Source organism: Bubalus kerabau, chromosome 18 (genome assembly GCF_029407905.1).
Source record: "Bubalus kerabau isolate K-KA32 ecotype Philippines breed swamp buffalo chromosome 18, PCC_UOA_SB_1v2, whole genome shotgun sequence".
NCBI classification, from domain to species: domain Eukaryota; kingdom Metazoa; phylum Chordata; class Mammalia; order Artiodactyla; family Bovidae; genus Bubalus; species Bubalus kerabau.
The window spans coordinates 11,765,618-11,789,849 of record NC_073641.1 but is presented as its reverse complement, the minus strand read 5'-3'; the positions used below and the strand labels follow the sequence as shown (position 1 = coordinate 11,789,849).

Sequence of the window (24,232 nt, the reverse complement as noted above, 5' to 3'; positions counted from 1 at the left end):
TTTTTCAGCCTTTGCATCTTGTAAAATACATCTTTGATTGACATGGTAAGGAGGGAAAAGGAAGTTTGAACTGGACTGAAAAAATGATGCATAGCATCTAAAATAGTTTCTGAAAAAATTTGGAATATACTTCATGTTTAGAACACTTTGAAATAGTCCTGATGTTTAATGCTGAGCACTGAGGATTATCTGGTAACTTTGATCTCTTATAAATTAATGACATGTATATATACATGTGTGTATGTAAAAACATCTGTGAGATTCAGAATCAAAGAACCTTTATTGAAGACTTAATGACAGCTGCCTTTCAGTGAGTGCCAGGCACTGTGCTTTGTTATTAGCACTTAAGTATTATTATCATTAAACAGATGAGGAAACCGAGGTTTTGAGGATTTTAGGTAACCAGCCTATGCCTCCAGTGTCTCAGTGGTGGAGCTGGGAGACGTTGGGAGTCAGAGCTGGTTCTTCATCTCAGCATTATTTTCTTAGGTTCCTTTGTTACTAGTTCATCACATCTTCACAACTTTATTCTGTTTCTGCAGAAGTGAGAACTGAGACTCAGAGGGGCTAATTGACTTACTCCAGGACACACAAATGGCCCACAAATTATATGTGATACCTTAGGTTGGAGCCTAAGTCTTCTGACTCTAAGGCTGGACCTTTCTTTCTTCTTTTTCTTGTTTTAATGTATTCTCTTAATTGAAGTATAGTTGATTTACAATGTTGTGTTAGTTTCAGGTGTACAGTCCAGTGATTCAGTTTTACATATATGTAAAATATACATATATGTGTGTGTATGTATATATATACACACACATATATTCTTTTTCAGATTCTTTGCCCTTTAGGTTATTATAAAATATTGAGTATGCTTCTCTGTTCTATACAGAGGGTCCTTGCTTTCTGATTGAATCCCTGACCCTCAGCTAATACATTTGACAGCCCCTGAAGCTCTGAATCTGGTAGCCAGCCCTTGTAGTCTCTGCTTCTCTGCTTCTCAGCCCTTGTAGGGTGCCATGTGGTTCAGTTCAGTTCAGTCGCTCATTCGTGTCTGACTCGTTGTGACCCCATGGACTGCAGCACGCCAGACTTCCCTGTCCATCACCAGCTCCTGGAGCTTCCTCAAGCTCATGTCCATGAGCTCAGGTCCAGTGATGCCATCCAACCATCTCATCCTCTGTCGTCCCCTTCTCCTGCCTTCAATCTTTCCCAGCATCAGGGTCTTTTCCAGTGAGTCAGTTCTTCCCATCAGGTGGCCAAAGTATTGTAGTTTCAGCTTCAGCATCAGTCCTTCCAGTGAATATTGAGGACTGACTTCCTTTAGGATGGACTGGTTGGATCTCCTTGCAGTCCAAGGGACTCTCAAGAGGCTTCTCCAACACCATAGTTCAAAAGCATCAGTTCTTTAGCCCTTAGCTTTCCTTATAGTCCAACTCTCACATCCATACGTGACTACTGGAAAAACCATAACTTTGACTAGATGGACCTTTATCAGCTAAGTAATGTCTCTACTTTTTAATGTGCTGTCTAGGTTGGTCTAGTTTGGCCATGTGGTACTGTTGCTTTTATAGTGAAGTGTAATATCAGGACTCAGAATGACTTCAGGGCATTAACCATACAAGTCGAGTGAAATTCTACTGAGATTTTCTGAACAGGGTGAAATTTTGCGAAAGTGACAACTTCATTAAGAATTTGTTTTCCTTATGAATAACTTGAATGCACAAAGCCTTTTGTAATATAATTCCTCAGGGACATTGTTATTTTTTCCTCTTAGGTCATTGCTAGAATCGTGGATGGAAGCAGATTCAATGAGTTCAAAGCCTTATATGGAGACACATTAGTTACAGGTATAAAGATGAAGAATTGAAAATGTGAACATTTTATGATGCTTTGAAAACAGATGATCTCTTGTCTCACGCCTCTGATGCACTTGGCATGAACTTTGTTATTTAGAGCAGTACAAATGTGAGTCAGTATTCAAGAGGAAGTGTTTTGTAAGGATCATTTGTAGCCGAATGGCTTTATGGATCCAGAGTTTAAAATCATGAGGGCAAAATGCTATGGTCCAGGCCCTTTTTCTGTGACTTTGTGGCTTTAGCTGTATAAAAAGATTCTTAGGATCGTAAAATTAACAGAAATATTTGTAGTTCTTTTTATTTCTCTGGATAGCTATAATTGTTTTGAAAATTTCAGCACGGTCTTCTTCATTCTTTAGTCTTCAATTCAACTGTGAAGTTTCATGTGATGTTTTCATTTCCCAGAAAACTGTAGACTCAGTTAAACCTTCTCACTGTCTCTGTGTAGATCTTATGTTGACCCACACAAATACAGGACAGAATACAGGACAGAATGTCAAGTCTGAAAAAGCAAAATAAGAATATTTATAAAAGTTAATTCATTTACCTAAAGTGTTGTTTGTAGGCCTTTGAAAAAAAAATATTTGAAACATAGATACCAGATGCATAATAATCTGTCTTGGACAAACAGCAAAACAAATTTGGGCATTTTATTTGGTCTTGTAGAAGCTCCAAAATGTAGTAGTTAATCTGAAGGTAACATATCAGAGTAGAGAAAACAACTAGCTGCAAAAATCCAAATTGCAAATCTACATTGAAGTTTAAGGATAAGTCACAGCACTTTCTTCTGGTCTGATTTATGAGCAAGAGAAGGGTTCATACTGGGAGTGGAATTTATGTGTTTGTATGTAGGTATTTAAGTGATTAAGAGCCTTTTGTTTGATATATAGACAGGATTTGTCACCAAATAGTTCTGCATGTAACCCGCATTGTGCAGCAATTTAAAACAAGTCAGAACTGTTTTAGCTTCTTTGTTGAAGATGGATGGGCTGTCTTTGTCATCTCTTTTTATGTATTTGCCCTGGACTTGCTAAAAGACTTATGGTACCTTTGCCTCCTAAAATACCAGGGTTGTATCCACTTTCCTCCATTTCTTTTAGTCTGTATTGGAATTCAAATAAGGTTGAGGGGAGGGGTGGGGAGTGAGAGGAAGAAGAGAGGACTGAGAGGTGGGGGGAGGAGGGAGTGAGTGGGTGAGGGAGGAGGGAGAGAAGAGGAGTGGGGAATGAAGGGGGGGCTGGAGGGGAGGGTGGTTTGAGAGGAAGTGGGGCAGTAAGAGATGGGGAGGGGAAATGAGAGGGGCAGGAGGAGGGGGTGATGATCAGGGGGCCCTGAGAGGGTTGGGGCCCTGAGTGGGAGCAAGGAGGGACAAGGACAGATTTCTCCAAGGATCTGGTGCTGTTGGCGGTTCTTACAGCTTTCCTCCTGCCCCTGCACTTAACCATAGGGGTTTCATAGACATTTCACTGTTTTGTTTGACCCATAGGAAGTTGGTGAAGATGTTCCCTTCATGGGTGGGTGACCCCAGTGTAGCGAGAGATGCACCCTACTCGATAGATGGAAAGTCTAAATAGTTAACAGGGCAGAACACCTTCAGGGTTAGCACCTTACTGCTGCGACAGGGGCCAAATTCCCAGCTCTTTTTGTGGGACAGGCAAGGACTCAGAGTGAATTGCTAGAGCCCTGGGCAAGTTTGCCCCTCCCTGAACTGCCTCTGTAAGAAAGAGGTAGTGGCTTTTAGGGTGTGCAGCATAGGGTTTTGGCTGAGATTTTAGGTCTGAAAGACTAGAAGAAATATAGGTGACCATTAAATCAGTGTTTCATTTTATCACATTAAATAACCATCAGTTCACTTCAGTCACTCAGTTGTGTCCGGCTCTTTGCAGCCCCATGGACTGCAGCATGCCAGGCCTCCCTGTCCATCACCAACTCCTGGAGCTTGCTCAAACTCATGTCCATTGAGCAGGTGATGCCATCCAACCATCTTATTCTCTGTTGGTTATTGTTAAATAACCATAAGAATTTTTAAAAATAAATCAAGACAAAGCCAGAGAAAAGAACAAAAATAAGTCTTACGGTTGACATTCTTTCTTATCCATTCACTTTTTGAGCACCTGCTTTTTGTTGGCCCCCCCTGCACTGGGGGTCTTAGCTGCAGCCTGTCCAGCTTGAGCTTGGAGATGGAGCCTGGTCCAGAAACTGGTAGCATACTTCCTGTGACTCGCTCTAACAAGCACAGTTTGTTGATACTTGGCTTCCAACTACTTGACACCTGTTTATAATCCAGTAGGTTTGGAAATGTCTCTAGTCACATCCTTCATATTTACAAAATAGCATCCTAGAATCACCCAAAGTATCTATTTCATAAAATTACAGAGTTTTCTTCACCATTTTTCTTCTGTCTTACTTCTGGGGGTGTGTGTGTGTGTGTGCATGTGTGTGTAGTGGGTATTCGGAGTGGTAGTGGAAATCATGGTGAGACAAAAACAAAACTTGTGAAAGGGAGGAAAAAAAGATGCAAGCACAGAGGAAAGGAAAGTGGAGTGATACACTCTTCTAAGTTTAACTGTATTTCTTACCTTCAGCTCGGTTACCACCGGGCTTGATTGTTCCTGCTTTTTAAAAAGATTTGTCTTTGCTGAGTTTATCCCCTTTATTTCAAAGGGGTATCATTAACACAGGCATTTTAAGGCAAGCTGATGACTCTGGACACTGACCTTTTAAGGGATCCATGTCTCTGACTTGTTCTAGTTCAGAATACTCTCTGTGTGAGGTACATAGTGGATGCTCTTACATACATGTTATGTGAATGGATGGCCGATCCATTCACACTGACCCGATCATCTAACCAAAGCAGTTGATCAGACAAGTGGATAATGTACTTTACATGTGACACAACCCTTTCAAGAAAGCATAAATCCCAGACTTTAGTGCTTTAGAAATAAATCGTGCCCTGAGCTGTTTTGTACCATAGATGAAATCTGTACATTTTAAACATTGATTTGAAATTAAACAATGTATAAATATGTCTGCTTGTGATGAATTAAAAGCCCTCTGAAATACATACATCTTTTTCTCTTTTTTCAATTTTCTTTTGAGGATTTGCTAGAATATTTGGATACCCAATAGGTATCGTTGGAAACAATGGAGTTCTCTTTTCTGAATCGGCCAAAAAGGCAAGTACTGTTAAAAATGTTCCAAGGTTTTCCTGTTTTAATTTAAACATTTCAAATAATGAGTGAAAATGTATCGCATGAAAGCTTTTAAATATTTAAGCAGATGCCTTAGCAAACAAAACAGTGTGTGTGTGTGTGAGCGTGTGGCCATGTGTGTGCGTGCAGGTGTGATTGAAACAGCTTTATGGGGGTTTACATAAACATGATGAACGGTCTGGAGCACTATTAAGATACAAACGATTGTTAGGAAAGTTCTAATACTTGAATTATAACTGCTATGGATTGTGTGTATGTATTCTAAGAATATGGAAATACTTGCCTTGATAGTATTTCATGCACTTGAGGGATTCAAAGATATTAATACTATTCTTATGTTCTGAGACATCATCTGCTCTATTCTATCCTGTCATTGTTTTAACCTGATTATATTTTCACTTTTTGGAACAGGAAGATAGTGAGAACTAAAGCTCTGGTTTTCAGAGAGGAAATTAATGATACCTTTTGGGTTCAGTATTCAGTTTCATACATCATTGTTCAGATTTACCTAAACTTGGATAAATGTAATTCATGTACTTATTTGATAAAATGTTTTCTTAAGAAAATTAAAATGCTTAGTGTTTTGTTTTTCCTCTTCATAAGGTAGGTAAATAATAAGGTGAAGCATCTCTTACTGAGGCAGGTAGCAGGCAGCTAAGCACTTTCATACCTCAATTAGGAAGAGCTTGTCTTTGGTGGAATGTTTTACCTGTAAAGTTGGTTTCTGGATTCTGTATTCCTCGTCATTTCCCCACTGTGATTATAAGATGAAAGTAAAGTAAAAATAAAGAACAGAAAAGTCAGCTACACTCTTACCAGAAACAACCTTGGGTAGCATTTTATTATATTCCTTAGTTTTTTTTTTTTTTAATTTCCTCTCTTTAAAACACAAAAGACAAAACCCAGAATGGGTTCTGCCATATATAGAGAGATTTTGCTTGCTTTCATTTAATAATATGTATAGTGAGTGTTTCCTAAAATACTAAATATTCCTAATACACTGACTTTTAATGACTGTATAATATGCATATTTCAATAGAGGATATGTCAGACGGGGGTCAGTAAACTCCACCTCATTTTATTTGCTGGCTTGTCATAGATAAGCCCAGGAGAAGAGCTGTGTTTGGCCCCAGTCTGACATTTCATTTGTTGAAATTAAGCCACACAAGTCTGTGTGATTTCTTCATCCTCGTATTTGAGGTTGAGCAATTGCTTTGCCATCTTGTACTTGCCACGGCATTTTCAGCTAAGTTAAGGGCGTCTGTGAATAGAGTAAAATATGAAACAAATGGTTTAATTGTTCTTTTACTCATATAATCTTTAGAAAAATAGGGAAAGGAATATTTTTGTGTCATTAACTAATTTCCTTAGCTTAAGGTTAAAGGGTCTCTAGCACTTATCTAAAATCCCATTTATTTGAAACACGTTGGTAGGGAAAGATATATTTTACTATAATCTTGGTGCATGAAAGAATTTCAGATGATCATCAAAACATAGATATCCCAGAAGGATTTATATTCTATCCTTTTAAAAGTGGAGAACCAGAGAATGCCTTATGGTGAGATTCAGAAATTCTCATTGACGAGCAATTCTTCCTTCCCTGGTCCTTAAATTTTCCTTGTTGTTTGGCATGTTAGTGATTGGTGTCATCTTGGACACAGGAGTTGTGCTGTGGCCGTAGGCCAGTGATCAGACAGGTGCCGGGGCAGCACAGGTTCAGTGCAGACCAGTCAAGTGCCCCGCTGACAGTGGATCTGCACTGTGGTATCACCATTACTGTTACCGCAAGGTCAGACTCGCCAAGCAGAGGGGACTCTTGCTTTGACCCCCGTGTGGTGTTTGCAGGATGCATGGTGATTACAGATTTGTTAACCTCCTCTGAAAAGATTTGTTTCTTATTTGGTTATAGGGGGCTCATTTTATCCAGTTATGCTGCCAAAGGAATATTCCTCTGCTCTTCCTTCAAAATATTACTGGTAAGAAAATAGTTCCACCAGTTTGGTTGCATTTATTTCAGAGCCGCACTGTCCAATATGTCCATGTATTGGGCAGTGCCAACATAGAACGCTTCCATCAGAACAGAAAACTTGATTGGACTTGCTCTCTCTAGATTGTCTTCAAAGGTTACTGCTTCATGAATCTTAAAGGTTTGGAGGAGTTTATGCATATTTTTAGCCAAGCAGTTTTTGAGTTTCATGCACTGCATTCAAGTGACCTCATTTTACACTTGCGTATCCGCACCCACCCACCCAGAAAGCAGCAGTATCCTGAGCTAGTTCCACCGTCATCAGTGGCAGAGGATGCTGTCTGACCCCTGGTGTCTTTCCCGTACTTTGTTGCCCTTAAAAGATTTCAAGCACATGCTCTGGTCTTCCCTTTTCCTCATCTTTCATTGTGTAATTCTCCCTGAAGCAACATCTTTTTTAAATGGACACGTACATCCTGAACCAAAGTCTGGAATTGGAGTTTTGACTCCAAAGAACAATATGACTGATGTCACCTGTCCAATTTCATGATTCATGGACCATCCTAATGTGGTGGATAAAATGACTCTTTAAGGGCTCTTATGATTCTAGAGTTCTTTTTCCTGGAATTCTCTGACTTTCCTATTTATACTTTTTGTGTGTTGCCTGGTGTTTGACATATAGGAAGCACTCTAATATGTCGCTGAGCTGAAAACTTTTTCTACCTCTAAGTCATGCATGGTTATCTCAGGTTCAAAGGAAGGAGAGGCCCCTTAACTAGTTGCTGGGATCAGGCATGCCTTTATGAGAAGGAGTTTGGCCTTTGACAGATAGCAGGGCTTTACTCAGTACTGGTACTAAAACATCTTCATCTGGTGCTGTTCTTGTGCCAAAGATCCTTGGTTAGATGACTCTTGAGAGAAGTTGTATCCAGCTGCGGCCGGAGAGGACCCTGTGTGGCAGACCTTCTAAGAGGTCATGTAAAAGTCTTCTGAAGATTTGGTAGTCCAGAGACCTTGTTTCTAATAATGATTCATGGTTTATTAACCACCAGTAAGTTAAACTGTGTGCTTGGAAGATTCCTACATTTTTGTCGTATTTTATTTTTAGGTGTGTTGGGGACAGAGAGTGGAGTTTGGTTTACAACACTGTATTTGAGGGGCCTGTGGGACACCCATCTGGAGATGCATGGTGGGCAGTTGAACCGTCTTGAGCACAGAAGCTGTGTTAGCTGGAGGGGAACATGGAGATGGGACTTCAAGCTGTGGGAATAGAAAAGACCCAGGGAGAAGAGAAAGGGACCATCTTTGAGTAATTTCTTCCAGGAGATGAGAGTAAAGGAAGAAAGGCAGCATGATTATGTTGTTCTTTATGCTGAAAGACAGTAGGGTCAGAGAAAGCCAGGTGAAATGGCTTGTCTTCTTTTTCAAGGTATAATCATTCACAGGGACTAGAGGGGCAGTGGAGTGGTGGGTAGGGGGTGAGAACTTTTAAAGAGTCAATATTTGAGATAGCTATTATGGAAATGTTACAGGGAGTCAAGATAAAATGGATAAAGGAGTTTCTGAGCTGTTCTGAGGGCCCAATTCAGAGGGTTGGGGTGGGTAACCAGAGGAGGCAGATGGTGCCTGGTGAGGGCAAGGGTTATTGTATCAGTATTGTTGTAGCCACAGCAAGTACAGATGATCCGGAAAAAGTGGTTGAATTGAATTACCCAATGCAGGAGATGTGCAAAGCAAGAAGAGCAACTATCAAGTAGGCGTGTGAATCTGCGTATGGGGAGGGAGACAGAAGAGGAAAAGGACCCCAAGGCCTGGAAGCCCCAGTGAGGCTGCAGATCAGTTTCAACAGAGCTGGGAGCTTGGAGAAGTAGAAGGATCCTGTAATGATAATGAGAATTCTTTTATCTTGCTATTGAGTCACTGACAAGGACTCTGAGCATCTCTCTGAAACATTAATTTTATTTCCTCAAAGTTTTAAAGCAGTGCTTCAGAAGAAATAATCTATATTGTGAACCAGGTCAGTGAGCCCGGAAACCCACAGTTTCACAGTTGGACTTGCCCCAGTACTTTTTCCTTAACTTGCCTCATCCTGTTCTTTCCTCACCAAGCTGTAGTTTTGAGATTAATTTCTTGAAGGTATGTGGCATTGTTATCTTGTCTAAAGATCTCTGTGTGTATCCAGATGAAACATTTAAGCAATTTTTTAAATGATTAGAGAAAATTTTATTTTACCCTTAAAAGTAAATTTGGGGGGTGTGTGTATTTCACATATAAATATTTTATTAGGGTGAAAGACCTCTGGTAAAATATATATAGTTTGACAAGATGTCCTTCCAGTACCTTGGTGAAAATGACTGCACATTAATCTCATCACCCTGAGGCTCTCTTTCTGTTCTTTCCTCGTAGGATTTATGGTTGGTCGAGAGTATGAAGCTGAAGGAATTGCCAAGGATGGTGCCAAGATGGTGACTGCCGTAGCCTGTGCCAATGTGCCGAAGATAACTGTCATCATCGGGGGATCTTACGGGGCTGGAAACTACGGGATGTGTGGCAGAGCCTATAGGTAGGTGGTTGTCATGACTTTCTCTGAAGGAATGAATCATACTTCAGGTATAATTATGAATGGTTAGTTTATTTCAAGTTTATTTGAAACACAGAATGACATTCACAAATCCTATTCAATTAGGCCGTAATTTGCATCCTCTGGAGGGGTGAAATGAAATTTAATGCTAAAGGTACCACTTGGAAGAAAGCCAAAGTGGTAATTAGGAAATATTTTGAGACGGCTGATAATGAAAACACTATATATCGTATCATAACTTGTGTGATGCAGCTAAAGTCTTGTTTTGAAGGTGTGTAGACTTTATATATATATATACACATACATACTGGAAAAGATGTAAGGCTGAAAATCACTGAGCCAAGCAGCTAGCCCAAGAAGTTCAAAGAAGAGCAGGATATTAAAACAAGAAAAATAGAGACAGGACGTAATAAAGCACAAACATTATAAAGATAGAATAAACAGGAAAGCCCAAAGTTGGTATGTTTAAAAGGGTTACAAACTTTAGAGTCCCCTGTTAAAACTAAAAAATAAAGGGAGAAGGTGATGTATCATCAATTTTAGGAATGGAAAATAGCATATAACCATACATAAGCAGAAGATCTTTTGAATACATTTTTGCCCTGTAAATTTGGATAAAATGGAAAAATATAATTCATCAAAACAGACATTAGAATCACCTGGAGAACTTAGAAATTCTACCATGCTGAAGCCCCACTGCTGGAGATTAGTCTATGGTAGGTTGTGGGCATTGTTTTTGTTTTTCTTAATCTTCAGATAATTATAGCATGAGACCAGAATGAAGAACCACTAATTTAAAAGGTAAACATGAGCCTCTGAAAATCTCTGTGTTGTACAGTGAATTCATTTGATCATTCTTTCATTTCTCCCTGCATAGCCCAAGATTTCTCTACTTGTGGCCAAATGCTCGCATCTCAGTGATGGGCGGAGAGCAGGCAGCTCACGTGTTGGCGACAGTAGCAAAGGACCAACGAGCGCGGGAAGGGAAGCAGGTAAAGTGCTGTTTGAGGTTCGCCAGGCGCTGGAGCCGGGGAGCAGCCCACCCGGAACCCCGCCAAGTTCACGGGCACGGTTCCAACACGCAGGGCCTGACTTTATCTAGAAGATGCTGGCCTGGAAGTTGCTTTAGCAACTTAGACCTCCACATTCTCCATCTCTCTTTTTAAAGCCATTTCATTTGAAGTAACTTCTTGTAGTAATTTATACATTTTTAAGAATCTCTAAGAAAACACTTCAGAAACTCTTGTCTGTGAGTGCCTGAGGCATAAAGATGTTTGATTCTTAGTTATTTGCAGTGGAAGAGATTTAAATAAACCTGACTTACGTCTTTGGTTTTATGATCTAAAGCCGCAGAATTTTGTTTCCTGTTTTACTTGTAGATTGTTGTTAAGGATACCTTGAGTGGAGGCCCTGTCATATAATGAGAATTGAATACCATTATTACACTGTGAAAGTATCAATGAAGAAGGCTGGAAAGCGTCCCGGAAGCTTAATGAAAGGCAGATCAGCAAATGACTGCTTTTAGATGGAGTCTTTTGTTTGTGTCTGTTAGAGATTCATCTGAAATTTTACATTGTAACTTATTATAACTTACAACTATTTCATGATTGGTGAATGTTCCTGAAGTTGCTTGGATGCACTGTTTCATCATAGTAAGGCATAGCATAGAGGAGGCCCTGCCTTTTCAGGCTCTCAGTTCTGTCATTTAGACATTGATCATCTGGTCAACTGCCCAGTGTGTAGAGTGAGGATAGTATAAAGCCAGAGGTGGTTCCTGCCTCCCTGAATGCATCTCATCCATGCCTCTCATCCCAAGTGATAGGAATTCTGCGGAATTGAGGTTTCAGATTCACTTTAGTGCTGACTAGTATCCAAGCAAAAGGAAAGCCTCACTTTTGTGTGCAGAGGGGCACATGTGTGCATTGCGGTCTATGAAATTCTACCTAATGTTTTGAAGACGTGTCTTAAATGCTAGCCCAGCACAGTGATACCTTATTAAATAGTTATTTGATTAATTTGGTATACAGATATATGAATTCATCTATTTTTATGTCTTAAAGGAAAGTGTAGGATTTTAGTGGTTTTCCCTTTAAATTCTTGAGTTATAAATGACATTAGTCAATGAAAGTACATTAAAAAATCTTGGATTTATTTGAAAAAATAATCTTTAAGTTGAAAATACTTTTCAGGATTTCAAAATTAATTTGCATAGAGAGTTTGCAGTCTGAATTAATTATCACTTGTTTCTGGCAATATGGATGGGCCAGTCCTTAAGTGTTAATTAGAGAAAAATCTCAGCTATCTGGGAAGTTGCAGAGGTTATTTAAAATGTGGTTTATTGTCTTATCCCTTTAAACTTTAAAATCTTTAAAATTTTGGCTATTTTGAATGAAAATCCCCAACTTCTCCACTTCCTTAAACAGAAGCTGTTAAATGTAATATAATATAGCCCTTTTGTTATGTTGTATAATTGACATCCAGTTGCTCTACCCTGCTGAAGTATGTGATAACCTTGGTGTTGACCTTGTGTTAAGCAACTTCAGGATGTTGGCTCTGATGAAGGAGATGTAACAGTGCACTAATTTATTAGATACTCACGTCTCAGGTGCGATCATATATGTTAAAGCACCACATGTAATCTACACCTCACTGTTCAGATGTTGGTAGTAACATTGTCATTCATGAAATCTGTTGCCCCCTTTTCCCTTGAGATTATCTTGAGTGGATCCGTGTTCCCCTGCAGCAGGACTTACTCATGGTCCCTTTTCTTTCAGTTCTCCAGTGCTGATGAAGCAGCTTTAAAAGAGCCCATCATTAAGCGGTTTGAAGAGGAAGGAAACCCTTACTATTCCAGCGCAAGGTGGGAGCCAGAGAATAACTAACTCTTTGATGGGAACATTTTGACAGTCAGAACAATAGCTTTATGAGATCTGAGGAGTTGGCATCATCCAGCCCTCATGGGAAGCAAAAAATAATTTTTGGACACAATTTTGTACTGTTGTTTCTCGAATGGGAATGCCTGCTGCTGAAATGCTGGCTCTTCTTCCAGGCTGGACTTTGGATCCATCCCTATTGGTCTGACCCTACCACTCTCCCCACCTCTTCCCTTAGCCCACTCCTAGTTGAGTGGTCCACGGCCCGGACCACACTGGGGCCAGAGGTGGACCACACTGGGGCTGGGAAGTTGAGTTATAATCCTGGCTGTGTCACTTTCAGGAATTAGTTCTGCAATAATTTTTGCTTGGACACATGAATCCCAGTCATCCCCCTTTCTGATTATTTTGCTTTTACCCCATTTAAACATGAATATGGTCACTTAGTGACACTTCTTAACAAGTGAGCCTGGTGCATTCAGAAGGTGATTATTCACAGCCAGGGTCCACGTGTTGACATTAAGCAATTACCTCACATACCACTGTGGTTCTTATTCTGTTTGTTTCTTACACCACTTAAATGAGGTAATAAATTATCCCAGCTGTCCCCATTGGAGATATGTGTGTGCTTTCAGACCTCTTTTTCAACAACTTTAATGTTTTGCATTCTGAAGAATAATTTAAGCTTTATGTCTTCCTTTTATCCTTTGGGCAGATGGAAAAAAGAAAATAACTATTTGTGTCTTTTAAAATTAGATTATGCTGTGATTTGTGTCATTTACTGGAGAAACCAGAGAGAAGGGAGAAAGAAAAATCAAAAAGTAGAATCCATGTCAGTCACTGAATGCATCCTTTGTGGCAGACTCTGCTCCTGATGTTGGGGGGCTGCAAAGGCTGAACATACTTATCTCCCAGAGCATCATTAGTTTCAAATTTTAAATTAATACCATTTGGGATTTTTGAAGAACCTGTTTCTCTTCTTGTTAGTATGTATTTCTGAAAGCAAATGTCCAAGTGTATTTTGCCATGGCAGGTCATTGATTCACTTAATTAAGAACAGAATATTTTATATAGTCTTTGGTTTGAGAAATTGTATGTTCTTTTTTACCCTCACTGAAACAGGCTTACATAGTAGCCAGTAGAAACAAAGAAGGAATAGAAAATCATATAAAAATTTAAGAGAAATATGCATTATAAGCTCACCTATAATTTGTTTTTACATAAGACTTTGAAATTTAAAAGGACAGTGGAATATTAAACTTTGAAAAATAGCATATTTTGTGTGAGCCATTAATTTGTTTTTCAGTCCTAGCTAGACTGAATCCCTTATTATTTTCATACTTGACATTATTATTATTTTTAGTGGATTATATTCAAGACAGGAGAGCATATGGCCCAGCTAGACTTATCTCTGGGATTTAATATTGAAAGACTAAGGTTTTTCTGTTAATTTGTAGATGTTTGATCTGTTAAAACAATTGGTGGCATGGATATACCAACTTTGTTTCAATGATTAAAGGATTGTCAAGCCAGTTTGTGGCACCTTCCTTCAGTTGGATAAATCTCAGTTTAATAATAAATTTCCTCGTCTGTTTAGGCTTTAATGTGCTAGGTGTGTCTTTTCAGAGAGCTTTGTCATCATCTACAATGTAACCTGCTGGGTTTTTCTTATTCTTTACAGGTTACATGTACAGCATGCCAATTTTCTTCTTCTCAATTGTTTTTATATCCAAACTTATCCAGACATTTGATTAAGGACCTCCTACCTGGAGCAACCTTGATATCATTGTGTTTGCTGTATTACTCAGCTGTAGGTTCCAAAAGGGGCTTCCCAGGTGGTGTAGTGGTAAAGAATCCACCTGCTGATGCAGGAGATGCAGGTTCAATCCCTGGCTTGGGAAGATCCCCTGGAGAAGGAAATGGCAACCCACTCCAGTAAATGGCAACCCACTCCAGTACTGTTGCCTGGAGAATTCCATGGACAGAGGAGCCCGGTATGGGGCTACAGTCCAGGTTGTTGCTAAGAGCTGGACATGACTGAGCACACAGGCATGCAGGCTTCAGAGGGAGTGTATAGTCAATTGAACAGGTTACAAAAATAATTTTTTTATTGCCTGTTGATGCTTTAGGGTACTTATTATGAATGTTTTATGAGTAAAGATTTGATTCATGGTCTGTCAATGTAAGTATGGTTTAATAATTGATGCTATGTCTAGATGCTGAAGGCAGTTTGTTTACAAAAAGCAAAACTGACACCCACTAATGACCTTTAAAAATATTATTTCTTATTCATTTTTCTGTATAAATATGAGGTTGTCCATGAATAGCAAACTAGGATATCTACTTGTAAATTTTTTCTGAAATCAGTTTTTAAAATCAGTTTACTTGCTTTTCCTATTGTAGCAAAAAATAACTACATGTGAAGATATTTATTTTATTAATAAAATGGACTGAAGTCTATTTAATAATTTTCATAGTTTCTTAGGAGTTTGGGGGACTATACCTTTTTCAGTGGGGACTTTGGTTGGAGACTCTTACCTTGGTTTATATGGATCTCCATAATAATAGCAGTAATATAACATTTTGGTTGGTATGTTTGTGTGGGCAGAGGAGGGATGGGAAAGCTTTTCATGAAATAAAGTATTTTAAAACCAGGGTTTATTTTGAGGTTCCTTGTAGTAAGCTGCTCCTAAAGCCTCAAGTTCAGCTTGACATTCTGTGGGTTCTGAGACAAGTCACTTTTCTTTCCTTCCTCCCTCCTGTTCCTGATCATGGTCTCTATTGTGAGATTATAATACACAGAAGCTCATCAGGGGATCCATATATTACCTGCAGAAAGACCTCCTTGGCACTTTTAGGCACTGTGAGTATAACTGGGTGTTTGGTGCAGGATTCATAATCACTCGTTTTTTGGTCTTTTTTCAGGCTGTGGGACGATGGGATTATCGATCCAGTGGACACCAGGCTGGTCCTGGGTCTCAGTCTTAGTGCCGCCCTCAACGCGCCCATCCAGAAAACTAACTTCGGCATCTTGAGGATGTGATTGGAATATAAAGCATCTTCTATTGGACGTGTACTGAAATTTAAGATATTTGTAGCCTTAAAATTTTAGACTTTTTCAACATGTCGCTATTAATAGTAAAAGTGTTTTCTTAACACAGTGCATTGTACTTTTCTACCTTTAAAAAAAAAATCAGTGAAGATATTTATCTGATGAAGTGTCATTCCTTGTAAATTCTCTTAGAAAAAGCTTTCTATGGCTCAACTCTGCCATGCTTAGAAGGAAGGAAATAATTTAGAGTTATCCTTTCTAAGCCCTAAGAAGTATGAGAAGTTCTGTTATCTGTAAATTCCAGGTATTATTGAGATATTTTAAACAGAAAATTGTATTTCCCCTGAAGTGGTCGCTTTGCCAATTATGCATGGTGATATGTTAATGTACTTTTTTAAAAACAGCATCTATTACTTTCCCCTGCAGCCACCGTCCTCCTCCTCTCCACGGCATCGGCCTTCTGGCTGTCTGCACCCTGGCTTCTGTTTCCTACCCATTCTCACCTCTCTGGTTTCTACTGTCAGCAGCCCTCCTCTCCAAGGTCACCACTGACCTCCATGTTCCCGAAACCAGTGGGTCTTTTCCCAGCTTTACCTGATTCAGTTCCCTGGAGCATTCACATCGGTCAGACACTTCCTTCCAGCAGCGCTGTTCCGAGCTTCCACGCTGTAACCTCCCAGCCTCCTTGCCGGTCCTCCTTCTGTTTCCTTTGCAGGCCCGGCTTCCTCTGCTCCTTCCTCCTTCCCTTCACCATTTGTCCTGATTTTTCATTAGCAATATGTGAATACATTCTTACTCTAAAAGATACAAATAGCACAAAAGTGTCTCTTTTTTTCTTTTAATTGTGGCAAAATACACCTAACATAAAGTTTACCATTTTAACCATTTTCAAGTGTGCGCTTCTGTGATGTTAAGCACGTCACGTTGTTGGTAATCACCACCATCCATCTCCAGCACTTTTCATCATCCCAAATTGAAGCTCTGTTATTAAATAATAACTCCCCATTCCCTCTTCTCCCTGCTCCTGGCACATTTCCTTTTTCTTTTTTTAAACTGACATATAATTGAATGTAACATTATATTAATTTCAGGTGTACAACATAATGATGGGATATTTCTGTACACTACAAAAATGATCACCAAAATAAGTCTAATCATCATCCATCATCATGAACAGTTACGAAATTTTTTCTTTCTTTTTTTCCTTGTGATGAGGACTTTTAAGATTTACTTGTTTAGCAAATTTCAAATATGCAATACAGCATTATTAACTGTAGTCCCCATGCTGTACATTACATCCCCAGGACTTACGTATTTTATAGCTGGACCTATGCTGCCTTTTGACCCTCTTCAGTCATTTTGTCCACCCTCACCCCTCTCCTTCTCACAAATACTAATCAGTTATGTATAAGCTTGTTTTGTTGTTTAGATTCCACATATCAGTTAGATATGGTGTTCCTCTTTCTCTGACTTATTTCACTTAGCATAGTGGACCTCAGGGTCCACTCATGTTGTTGCAAATGGCAAGATTTTATTCTTTTTATGGCTGAATATTATTCCTCCTCATTCTTAAATGTATGTGTTTTTCATGGCTTCATTTATGCTGTCTGGCCATTCCAGCCCTTCTTATGGCTTTAGTTACCATCTAAATGGGGATGATTCCTGTGTCAACAATTCTTAACACAGCTCTCCCCTGAGCTCCAGACCTCTGTGTCAAACAGGTTCAGGGACCCTCAGAATTCGATCCTCATGTTCAATTGGTTTTGCCTCCTGACCATCTCTTGAATTCCTCCACTACTTTTGTCGTTCACTGCAGAGCTTAGAAGGAGTCTGCCTGCATCCAGTCTTACCTAGTCCAGTCTCTGCCTCACTCTGGAATTAGAATGGCCATTCTAAGGCGCACTTCTGGCATGTTGCTTCCTTACTCACATCTTTCACTGGTTCCCCTTAGAAGTGCCAAACCCCTAATGCCCTCCATGGGTCTTAATCATCACTTCTTAAGTCTCATCTCCTTGACTCCTCTTTTCACATTGGGTATTCCTCCCATTCTAGACTTCTTCCAATTCCTTGAACCTAAAAAGTCCTTCCACTCTTAGAGTCTATGAGGTTCTCTCTACCTGAACTCTTCTCCCTTCTACTTAAACACTTATCTTTTTATCTCTGTGGTTTCCCTGGGCTGGGTTAGACACCTGTTATGTGCTCTTGTAGAACACCATTTTCTTCCTCTGACTTACATGTTTATAAGAAATATAAGCATTAAAAAAAAATATTGCCCTCCTGTTAGAATGTAAGCTCCGTGAGAGCAGGGATCGTCCTGCTTGACCTGGGTCCCCAATGCCTGGCACTGGTAGGTGCCCAGATATGTGTCAAATGAATGAAAAGTTCGTATTTTAATTGTATTTAAAATGAAGTGACTGATTATATGATCTGATACTACTATGAAATCTTTCCTAATAAAATTAATATTTCAAACATTTGTGCGTGATGTTCAGTTTAAGCTGCATTGTGTATCTGAAGTCAGTTTAGTTCTTTGAGATGTGTACAGATAGAAGATCACAATTCAGAGGTAAGTTGCATTTTCAGATGAATGTTTTGAGGAGGTCCTGTGGAGGAGGAGACCGCCAGGTGACCCCTGACCTCGAACGGGGCAATCATTGGCTCCTCCCCACTCCCCTGACTGCCCACCAGTCCCATAGTTTGCCGAAAGCAGCGTGGAGAAAGTAAGGTGTTGCCAAGGCCCTCTGGCCTAAATACATAAACTGAACTCAGATAAGGACTCTATAATAACTTCTAAGATTCTGGTGAGCAGGTGGGAGACTCTCTCCTGGTACGGCCCAGCCACCACGCTGGTCTTTGAGTTCCCTGCCTTAATAAACCTGCCTCTTCCCAGTCTGGAGTGGCTGTGTCTCCTCCTCTCTCCTTGTCCTCTGTGTGTGGCAGCGAGGAAAAGAAAGGAAACCAAACCAGCAAAGGAACACAGTGAGTGTTTTTAAATAGTAAATTATATTAAATTTTTGGTTAAAATTTACATCCTTATCAGAAAACAGTGATTTTTTTTTTTTTTTTAATCAAGACTAGTTGGTATTTCATTGTAGGAACCATCAACAAGGCAAAGAAAGATTCATGCTATTTTAGAAGTGTTTTTACCTTTCTTTAGGAGGATCATGGTCACCACTAACACCACACTTAAAATAATTATTTTGTTCATTTTATCAGATAAAAAGCATTTATAATGCTTTGCCAAAATAGGCAGCAGTTTTTGCCTGCCCTTTGGGCTTTATTTAGGTATAATTGACATACATTCTGTAAGTGTAAGGTATACAATGTGATGATTTGATGCTCTTGCATATTGTGAAATGATTACCACAATGTGGTTACTTGGCACATCCATCAACATACATAAAGACTACTTTTTTGTAATGAGAATTTAAACATTTTGGTAATTAAAATATGAATTTCAGCTAGGGTATGAGTATCTTAGAATTTTGAGTATTTCTTAGAATTTTAAGAAACACAGTTCTCAAGTAGGCTTTCTGGGCACTTACAGAATGAAAAAGAGACAAAATTACTTCTCTTTTTCAGTTTTCAAGGGAAATGTTTTCAAGTGAGGATTTGTCATGCTAGCAGAAGGCACTGGTGAATGTACAAGTGAAAAATTGATCATTTACCAAACGTGCATGTCTGCATGCAAGGCATGACTAGAGAGAGGGTGTATATTACCTTTACAGGGGCAAGAACAGGTTTTGAATGATATCATTAATAAGACTTCCAGGATGGTGGGGGAGGATCACACAGTTCTGGTTAGTCATAAAGTGTATTGATGATGGTGTTCTGGAAGGATGATTGTTGTTGAGTGCTCTGGCCAAAGCTGCGTCTTTTAATGATTGGCTCTGAAATTCAATATTTAGAAATGAAAGAAATGAACTAGATACTAATGATCTCCTGTCATTTATAACATTTGTCTGTAAATGGTACAATTAAATACAACTAATATTTAATGATGACGGTTTTCATCATTTTCACAAAATACTAAAATAACTTTTTATTTAATGTGCCTTGAATTTTCTTGTGTCTGGAGTCAAGATGCTAAGGATTAAGTTATTCTTGGAGCTAAATGAAATTTCTGTCTGCCTTTGACCTTTGTAGGCAAGGGTGCGTTCCAGGTGAGGAGGCTTATAATCAAGGTGACTGTATAATTGGCCAGCCACTCTGAGCCCTACTACTAATAATTCCATGAGAAACAGATGTGAGCCAGGACCAAACAGGCAGACTTCGGCATGTGGTTGCTGTGTCTCTAACTCACTGTCGTGGACTGAGTGCTGATGTTACACGTCAGGTGTTGATAATTCTTGCAAACCAGTATTCCAGATAGCTGCTTTGTAGCTTTGTAGTGGCTTGAAAAACACAGAATTATTCTCTTAACAGTTCTAGAGGTCAGAAATCTAATCAAAATGGCAGGGCTGTATTCCTTCTGAGGCTTTGAGGGGAAATCCAATTCCTTGCTGATTTCAGCTTCTAGAGGTCATCTGCCTAATGTGTAAATTTTAATGTAGATTTCCATATGATATCAAACACATGACATGTGTTAGTATTCTAGAGAGCTGTGTAATTGACTCAGGAGGGGACTTTACCACAGGGCAAGGGCAATTTGGTTTTCTGTGGCAGCCAGCATTTCAGCATGTCTGGAAGCTTTTTCTTTCACAAAGGTGACCCATGTCACAGGTTTGAGCTGCTCCTTATGTTAAGGGAGAGAAGTGTCTGAGGGAGAACAAGGTCTTAGAAGGTGGGGATTTAGTGGAGAACTTACTGAAGAGAAACTGTGACCAGAACTACTTGTCAGAAATACGCTAGACATTTGAATCAGTTCTAATGAGGTGGATGAAACTGGAGCCTATTATACAGAGTGAAGTAAGCCAGAAAGAAAAACACCAATACAGTATACTAACGCATATATATGGAATTTAGAAAGATGGTAACAATAACCCTATATACAAGACAGCAAAAGAGACACTGATGTATAGAACAGTCTTTTGGACTCTGTGGGAGAGGGAGAGGGTGGGATGATTTGGGAGAATGGCATTGAAATATGTATAATATCATATGAAACGAGTCGCCAGTCCAGGTTCGATGCACAATGCTGGATGCTTGGGGCTGGTGCACTGGGATGACCCAGAGGGATGGTGTGGGGAGGGAGGAGGGAGGAGGGCTCAGGATGGGGAGCATTATGCCTGTGACATTCATTTTGATATTTGGCAAAACCAATACAATATTGTAAAGTTAAATAAATAAAAAAGTACGCTAGAGAAAATGAGTTCTTTTAAATGTGTTATTGAGTAGATATTAACTGTAAGATGTGAACAAGTAGAATTTTGGAGAACTTGGACCAATATAGAGATTTCTATAGAAGATAACATTTTCAACCATATCTCTATTCATCACATTCCTATGATAATTAAAAATAACTTTTCTTGTAAAATGATTTATAATTAAAAACCCAACAATGTTATTTGTAGAAAACTTCGAGACAAGTGAAGAAAGTAAGTGAAAGTTCTCTGTAATTTCACCACCCAGAGATAACTGCTGTTCATAATTTCCTGTATACTGTTGTCTTTTTTTCTATCTGTAGGAATTTTTTTCACAGAAAAACATATTCTGCAATCTGCATTTTCACTTAATGTAATGTGACTCTGTTGGCATGTTTTTAATGTCATTTATTATCCCCTCTACAATAACCTTGATACTGCCTGACTGCTTGGTGTAGACGCCCTGCTTGACTTAACCACTACTGTATTGTTGGCCCTTAGCTTGTTTCTGGATGCCCTCTATTATAGATGATGCTGCAACAAGTGTCTTGTAGTTTCTTTATATGACTATGATTATCAGTACAAATTCCTAGTAGTGGAATTGTTAGATCAAGGTATATGTTAGATCAAGCTTTTTAAGGCATGTTACTAAACTGTGCTCTATAAATGTACATTTATGGTACAAGTATTGCTGGATATAATGATGACCCGGGACTTTCAGATGCTGAAATAGCTTCCAGTAGAATCAAACGGTTTACAAAACAAGTGTTTCCTTTAATTCTTAAAAGTTGTGTGTAGGTGACAGTGTCACATCAGTAACAAGTTGTGAAGACAGCATAAATGCATGGGAGGTGTCATGCTTGTGGAAAGAACACTAGGCGGAAAAGGACTGGGAGAAGACCCGTTCAGTCCTAGTTCTGCTACTAAAAAATTGTGGGAGCTTGGGGAAGATCACAGGGGACCAAAATCAGCCTCTCTGGCCTAGTACTAGTTGTTTTCCTTCCTTTTCCAGAGGCCCGTTTTCTTCCCCCGCTCCCCAGGTGCCCCATATCTCTGCCAGTACCAGGGCAAGTGGGCCGAGGAGGCAAGGTCTGGGAAGGTGCAGGAGGAGCTGGAGGGGTACTGAGCAGGAGGAAAGACCCTCCATGTCACTGTCTCACTGCTGCAGAACAATGGGGCCTTGTTGTACTTATTTTTGCTAGAAATTTTTGCCAGAAACTCCAGGCTACATTCCTTGGGGTTGCAAAGAGTTGGCAGGACTGAGTGAGTAACACTTTAACTTCACAAAGAGACAAAGTAACTTCTTAAGTAGGCTTAAGTGGACCTTTGGTAGCCTGAAGATCAGAGTGCTGGTCTTATATGAACAGTAAATAGATTTTCCACAATCCATTTTGAAATGTAAACACTTTTCATGTATTATATGCTTGTTTGCAAGTATATAATACTTTGTTTGTAAGGTTCTTGTTTTTATTTTGGAGTGCTCATGGTAAAGAACTTGCCTGCCAGTGCAGGAGATGTAAGGTTTGATCCTTTGGCCAATCCCTGAGTCAGGAAGATCCCCTGGAGGAGGAAATGGCAACCCACTCCAGTATTCTTGCCTGGAGAATCCCATGGACAGAGAAGCCTGGCAGGCTTCAGTCCATAAGGTCGCAAAGACTCGGACACGACTGAAGCAGCTTAGCACGCATGCACACACTCATTGGTATTTTAATTTTATTTTTCCCCTACTTTGTTGATTTTTCATGGCCTAACCTTCATTTTCCATCATGAGGGATATAAGAACAGTAACCAGAAGGTCAATTTCCTAGAACTGAGCCCTGTGAGGGACAATGAAGTCTTCAAACTGAGTCACAGCTTAAATCTATACCAGATTGGATCTAGCATCCTGAGAAGAACCTAAATTGGCTGCTAGACAGAGAGCTCAATTTGGAATCAAAAGATTTGTGTTCTTTTCCAGCTGGTTTTCCATCCCAGTTTTACAGTGAAATCAGTTGAGGTTCAAAAAGAAAAACCCCTTGTATCAGAATCTTTGAAGTGTGATGGGATATTGTTTAAAATTCCCGGTTAACTGCTCTTGAACAATGGTTCTCAATTTCAGTTGATAGCTGAATGGCCTTGAGAGCCTCTTAAAACTCAGGTAGCTGGGCTCCACCTTAGATTTTTATTCCACAGGTCTGGAGTGGGCCCTGTAATATGCTTTTTCTAATACATGTCCTGCGGCTGCAGATGTTGCTGGTCTGGGTATCCCATTTTGAGACCCACTGACCACCTAGACCATCTTGAGTGCGTGCACGCTCAGTCGTGTCTGACTCCTTGTGACCCTATGGACTGTAGCTTGCCAGGCTCCTCTGTCCATGGGATTCTCCAGGCAAGAGTACTGGAGTATGTTGCCTTTACCTACTCCAAGACTATCTTGAAGTTCCTTCTAAAGTTTTAGGATTCTTATATCAATTTCTGCTTTGATGATATGATCACTCTCACAGGTTTTTAGTTAGATACATTTCTCTCCATCTCTCATTTTCAGGATACAGGGAATTTGTCTTACTTTCTAAGCCAGTGGCTGAATATAATCACCCAAGGAGCTCAGGTCATAAAAATTCTGATGCACAGGCTGGACTCCAGATAACTAAATCTTTCAGGTTCGGATGCAGGTATTGGCAATTTGTAAAACTCCCTCAAATGATTCCAGTGTGTGACCCAGGCTGAGAGTCACTTCACAGGGCTAGATTAGGAGATTTCAAAAGGAGCTACTGTTCATCTCAAGACACTTCCATAAATTTAAAGTCTGAAATTTCAGATTGTATATACATTTTTTTGTTAGGTATTTACTTACAACCCAGATAAAAGCTTGCCTTATTTTGACTTCTATATGTACCACATTTCAGGCTATTGGCTGAAAGTGTTTCAGTTCAGTTCAGTTACTCAGCCATGTCCAACTCTTTGTGACCCAATGGACTGCAGCACGCCAGGCCTCCCTGTTCATCACCAACTCCCGAAGTCCACCCAAACTCATGTCCATTGAGTCAGTGATGCCATCCAACCATCTCATCCTCTGCCATCCCCTTCTCCTCCTACCCTCAATCATTCCCAGCATCAGGGTCTTTTCCAATGAGTCAGTTCTTCATATCAGGTGGCCAAAGTATTGTAGTTTCAGCTTCAGCATCAGTCCTTCCAATGAATATTCAGGACTGATTTCCTTTAGGACTGACTGGTTGGATCTCCTTGCAGTCCAAGGGACTCTCAAGAGTCTTCTCCGACACCACAGTTCAAAAGCATCAATTCTTCTGCACTTAGCTTTCTTTATAGTCCAACTCTCACATCCATACATGACTACTGGAAAAACCAAAGCTTTGACTAGAGGGACCTTTGTTGGCAAAGTACTTTTTAAT

General features: G+C 39.7%; 1 protein-coding gene and 1 long non-coding RNA gene across 3 annotated transcripts in view; both read left to right on the top strand.

Annotated features, from left to right (window-relative positions):
- The window catches only part of MCCC2 (methylcrotonyl-CoA carboxylase subunit 2), a 78,083-nt gene extending 60,069 nt beyond the window's left edge, over positions 1-18,014 (top strand). For both annotated transcript variants that reach the window (XM_055554500.1, XM_055554501.1), the window contains 7 exons: positions 1,775-1,847; positions 4,956-5,032; positions 6,978-7,044; positions 9,441-9,597; positions 10,493-10,607; positions 12,390-12,475; positions 15,414-18,014. In XM_055554500.1, coding sequence (XP_055410475.1) covers positions 1,775-1,847; positions 4,956-5,032; positions 6,978-7,044; positions 9,441-9,597; positions 10,493-10,607; positions 12,390-12,475; positions 15,414-15,531 — 693 coding nt within the window. In that variant the 3' untranslated portion in view covers positions 15,532-18,014. The remainder of the gene's footprint in view (positions 1-1,774; positions 1,848-4,955; positions 5,033-6,977; positions 7,045-9,440; positions 9,598-10,492; positions 10,608-12,389; positions 12,476-15,413) is intronic.
- Positions 18,015-18,276: 262 nt separating this feature from the next.
- LOC129632881 (uncharacterized) overlaps positions 18,277-24,232 on the top strand; it is a 148,819-nt gene continuing 142,863 nt past the window's right edge. The window contains exon 1 of the long non-coding RNA XR_008704726.1: positions 18,277-18,519. This is a non-coding gene — a long non-coding RNA (uncharacterized LOC129632881). The remainder of the gene's footprint in view (positions 18,520-24,232) is intronic.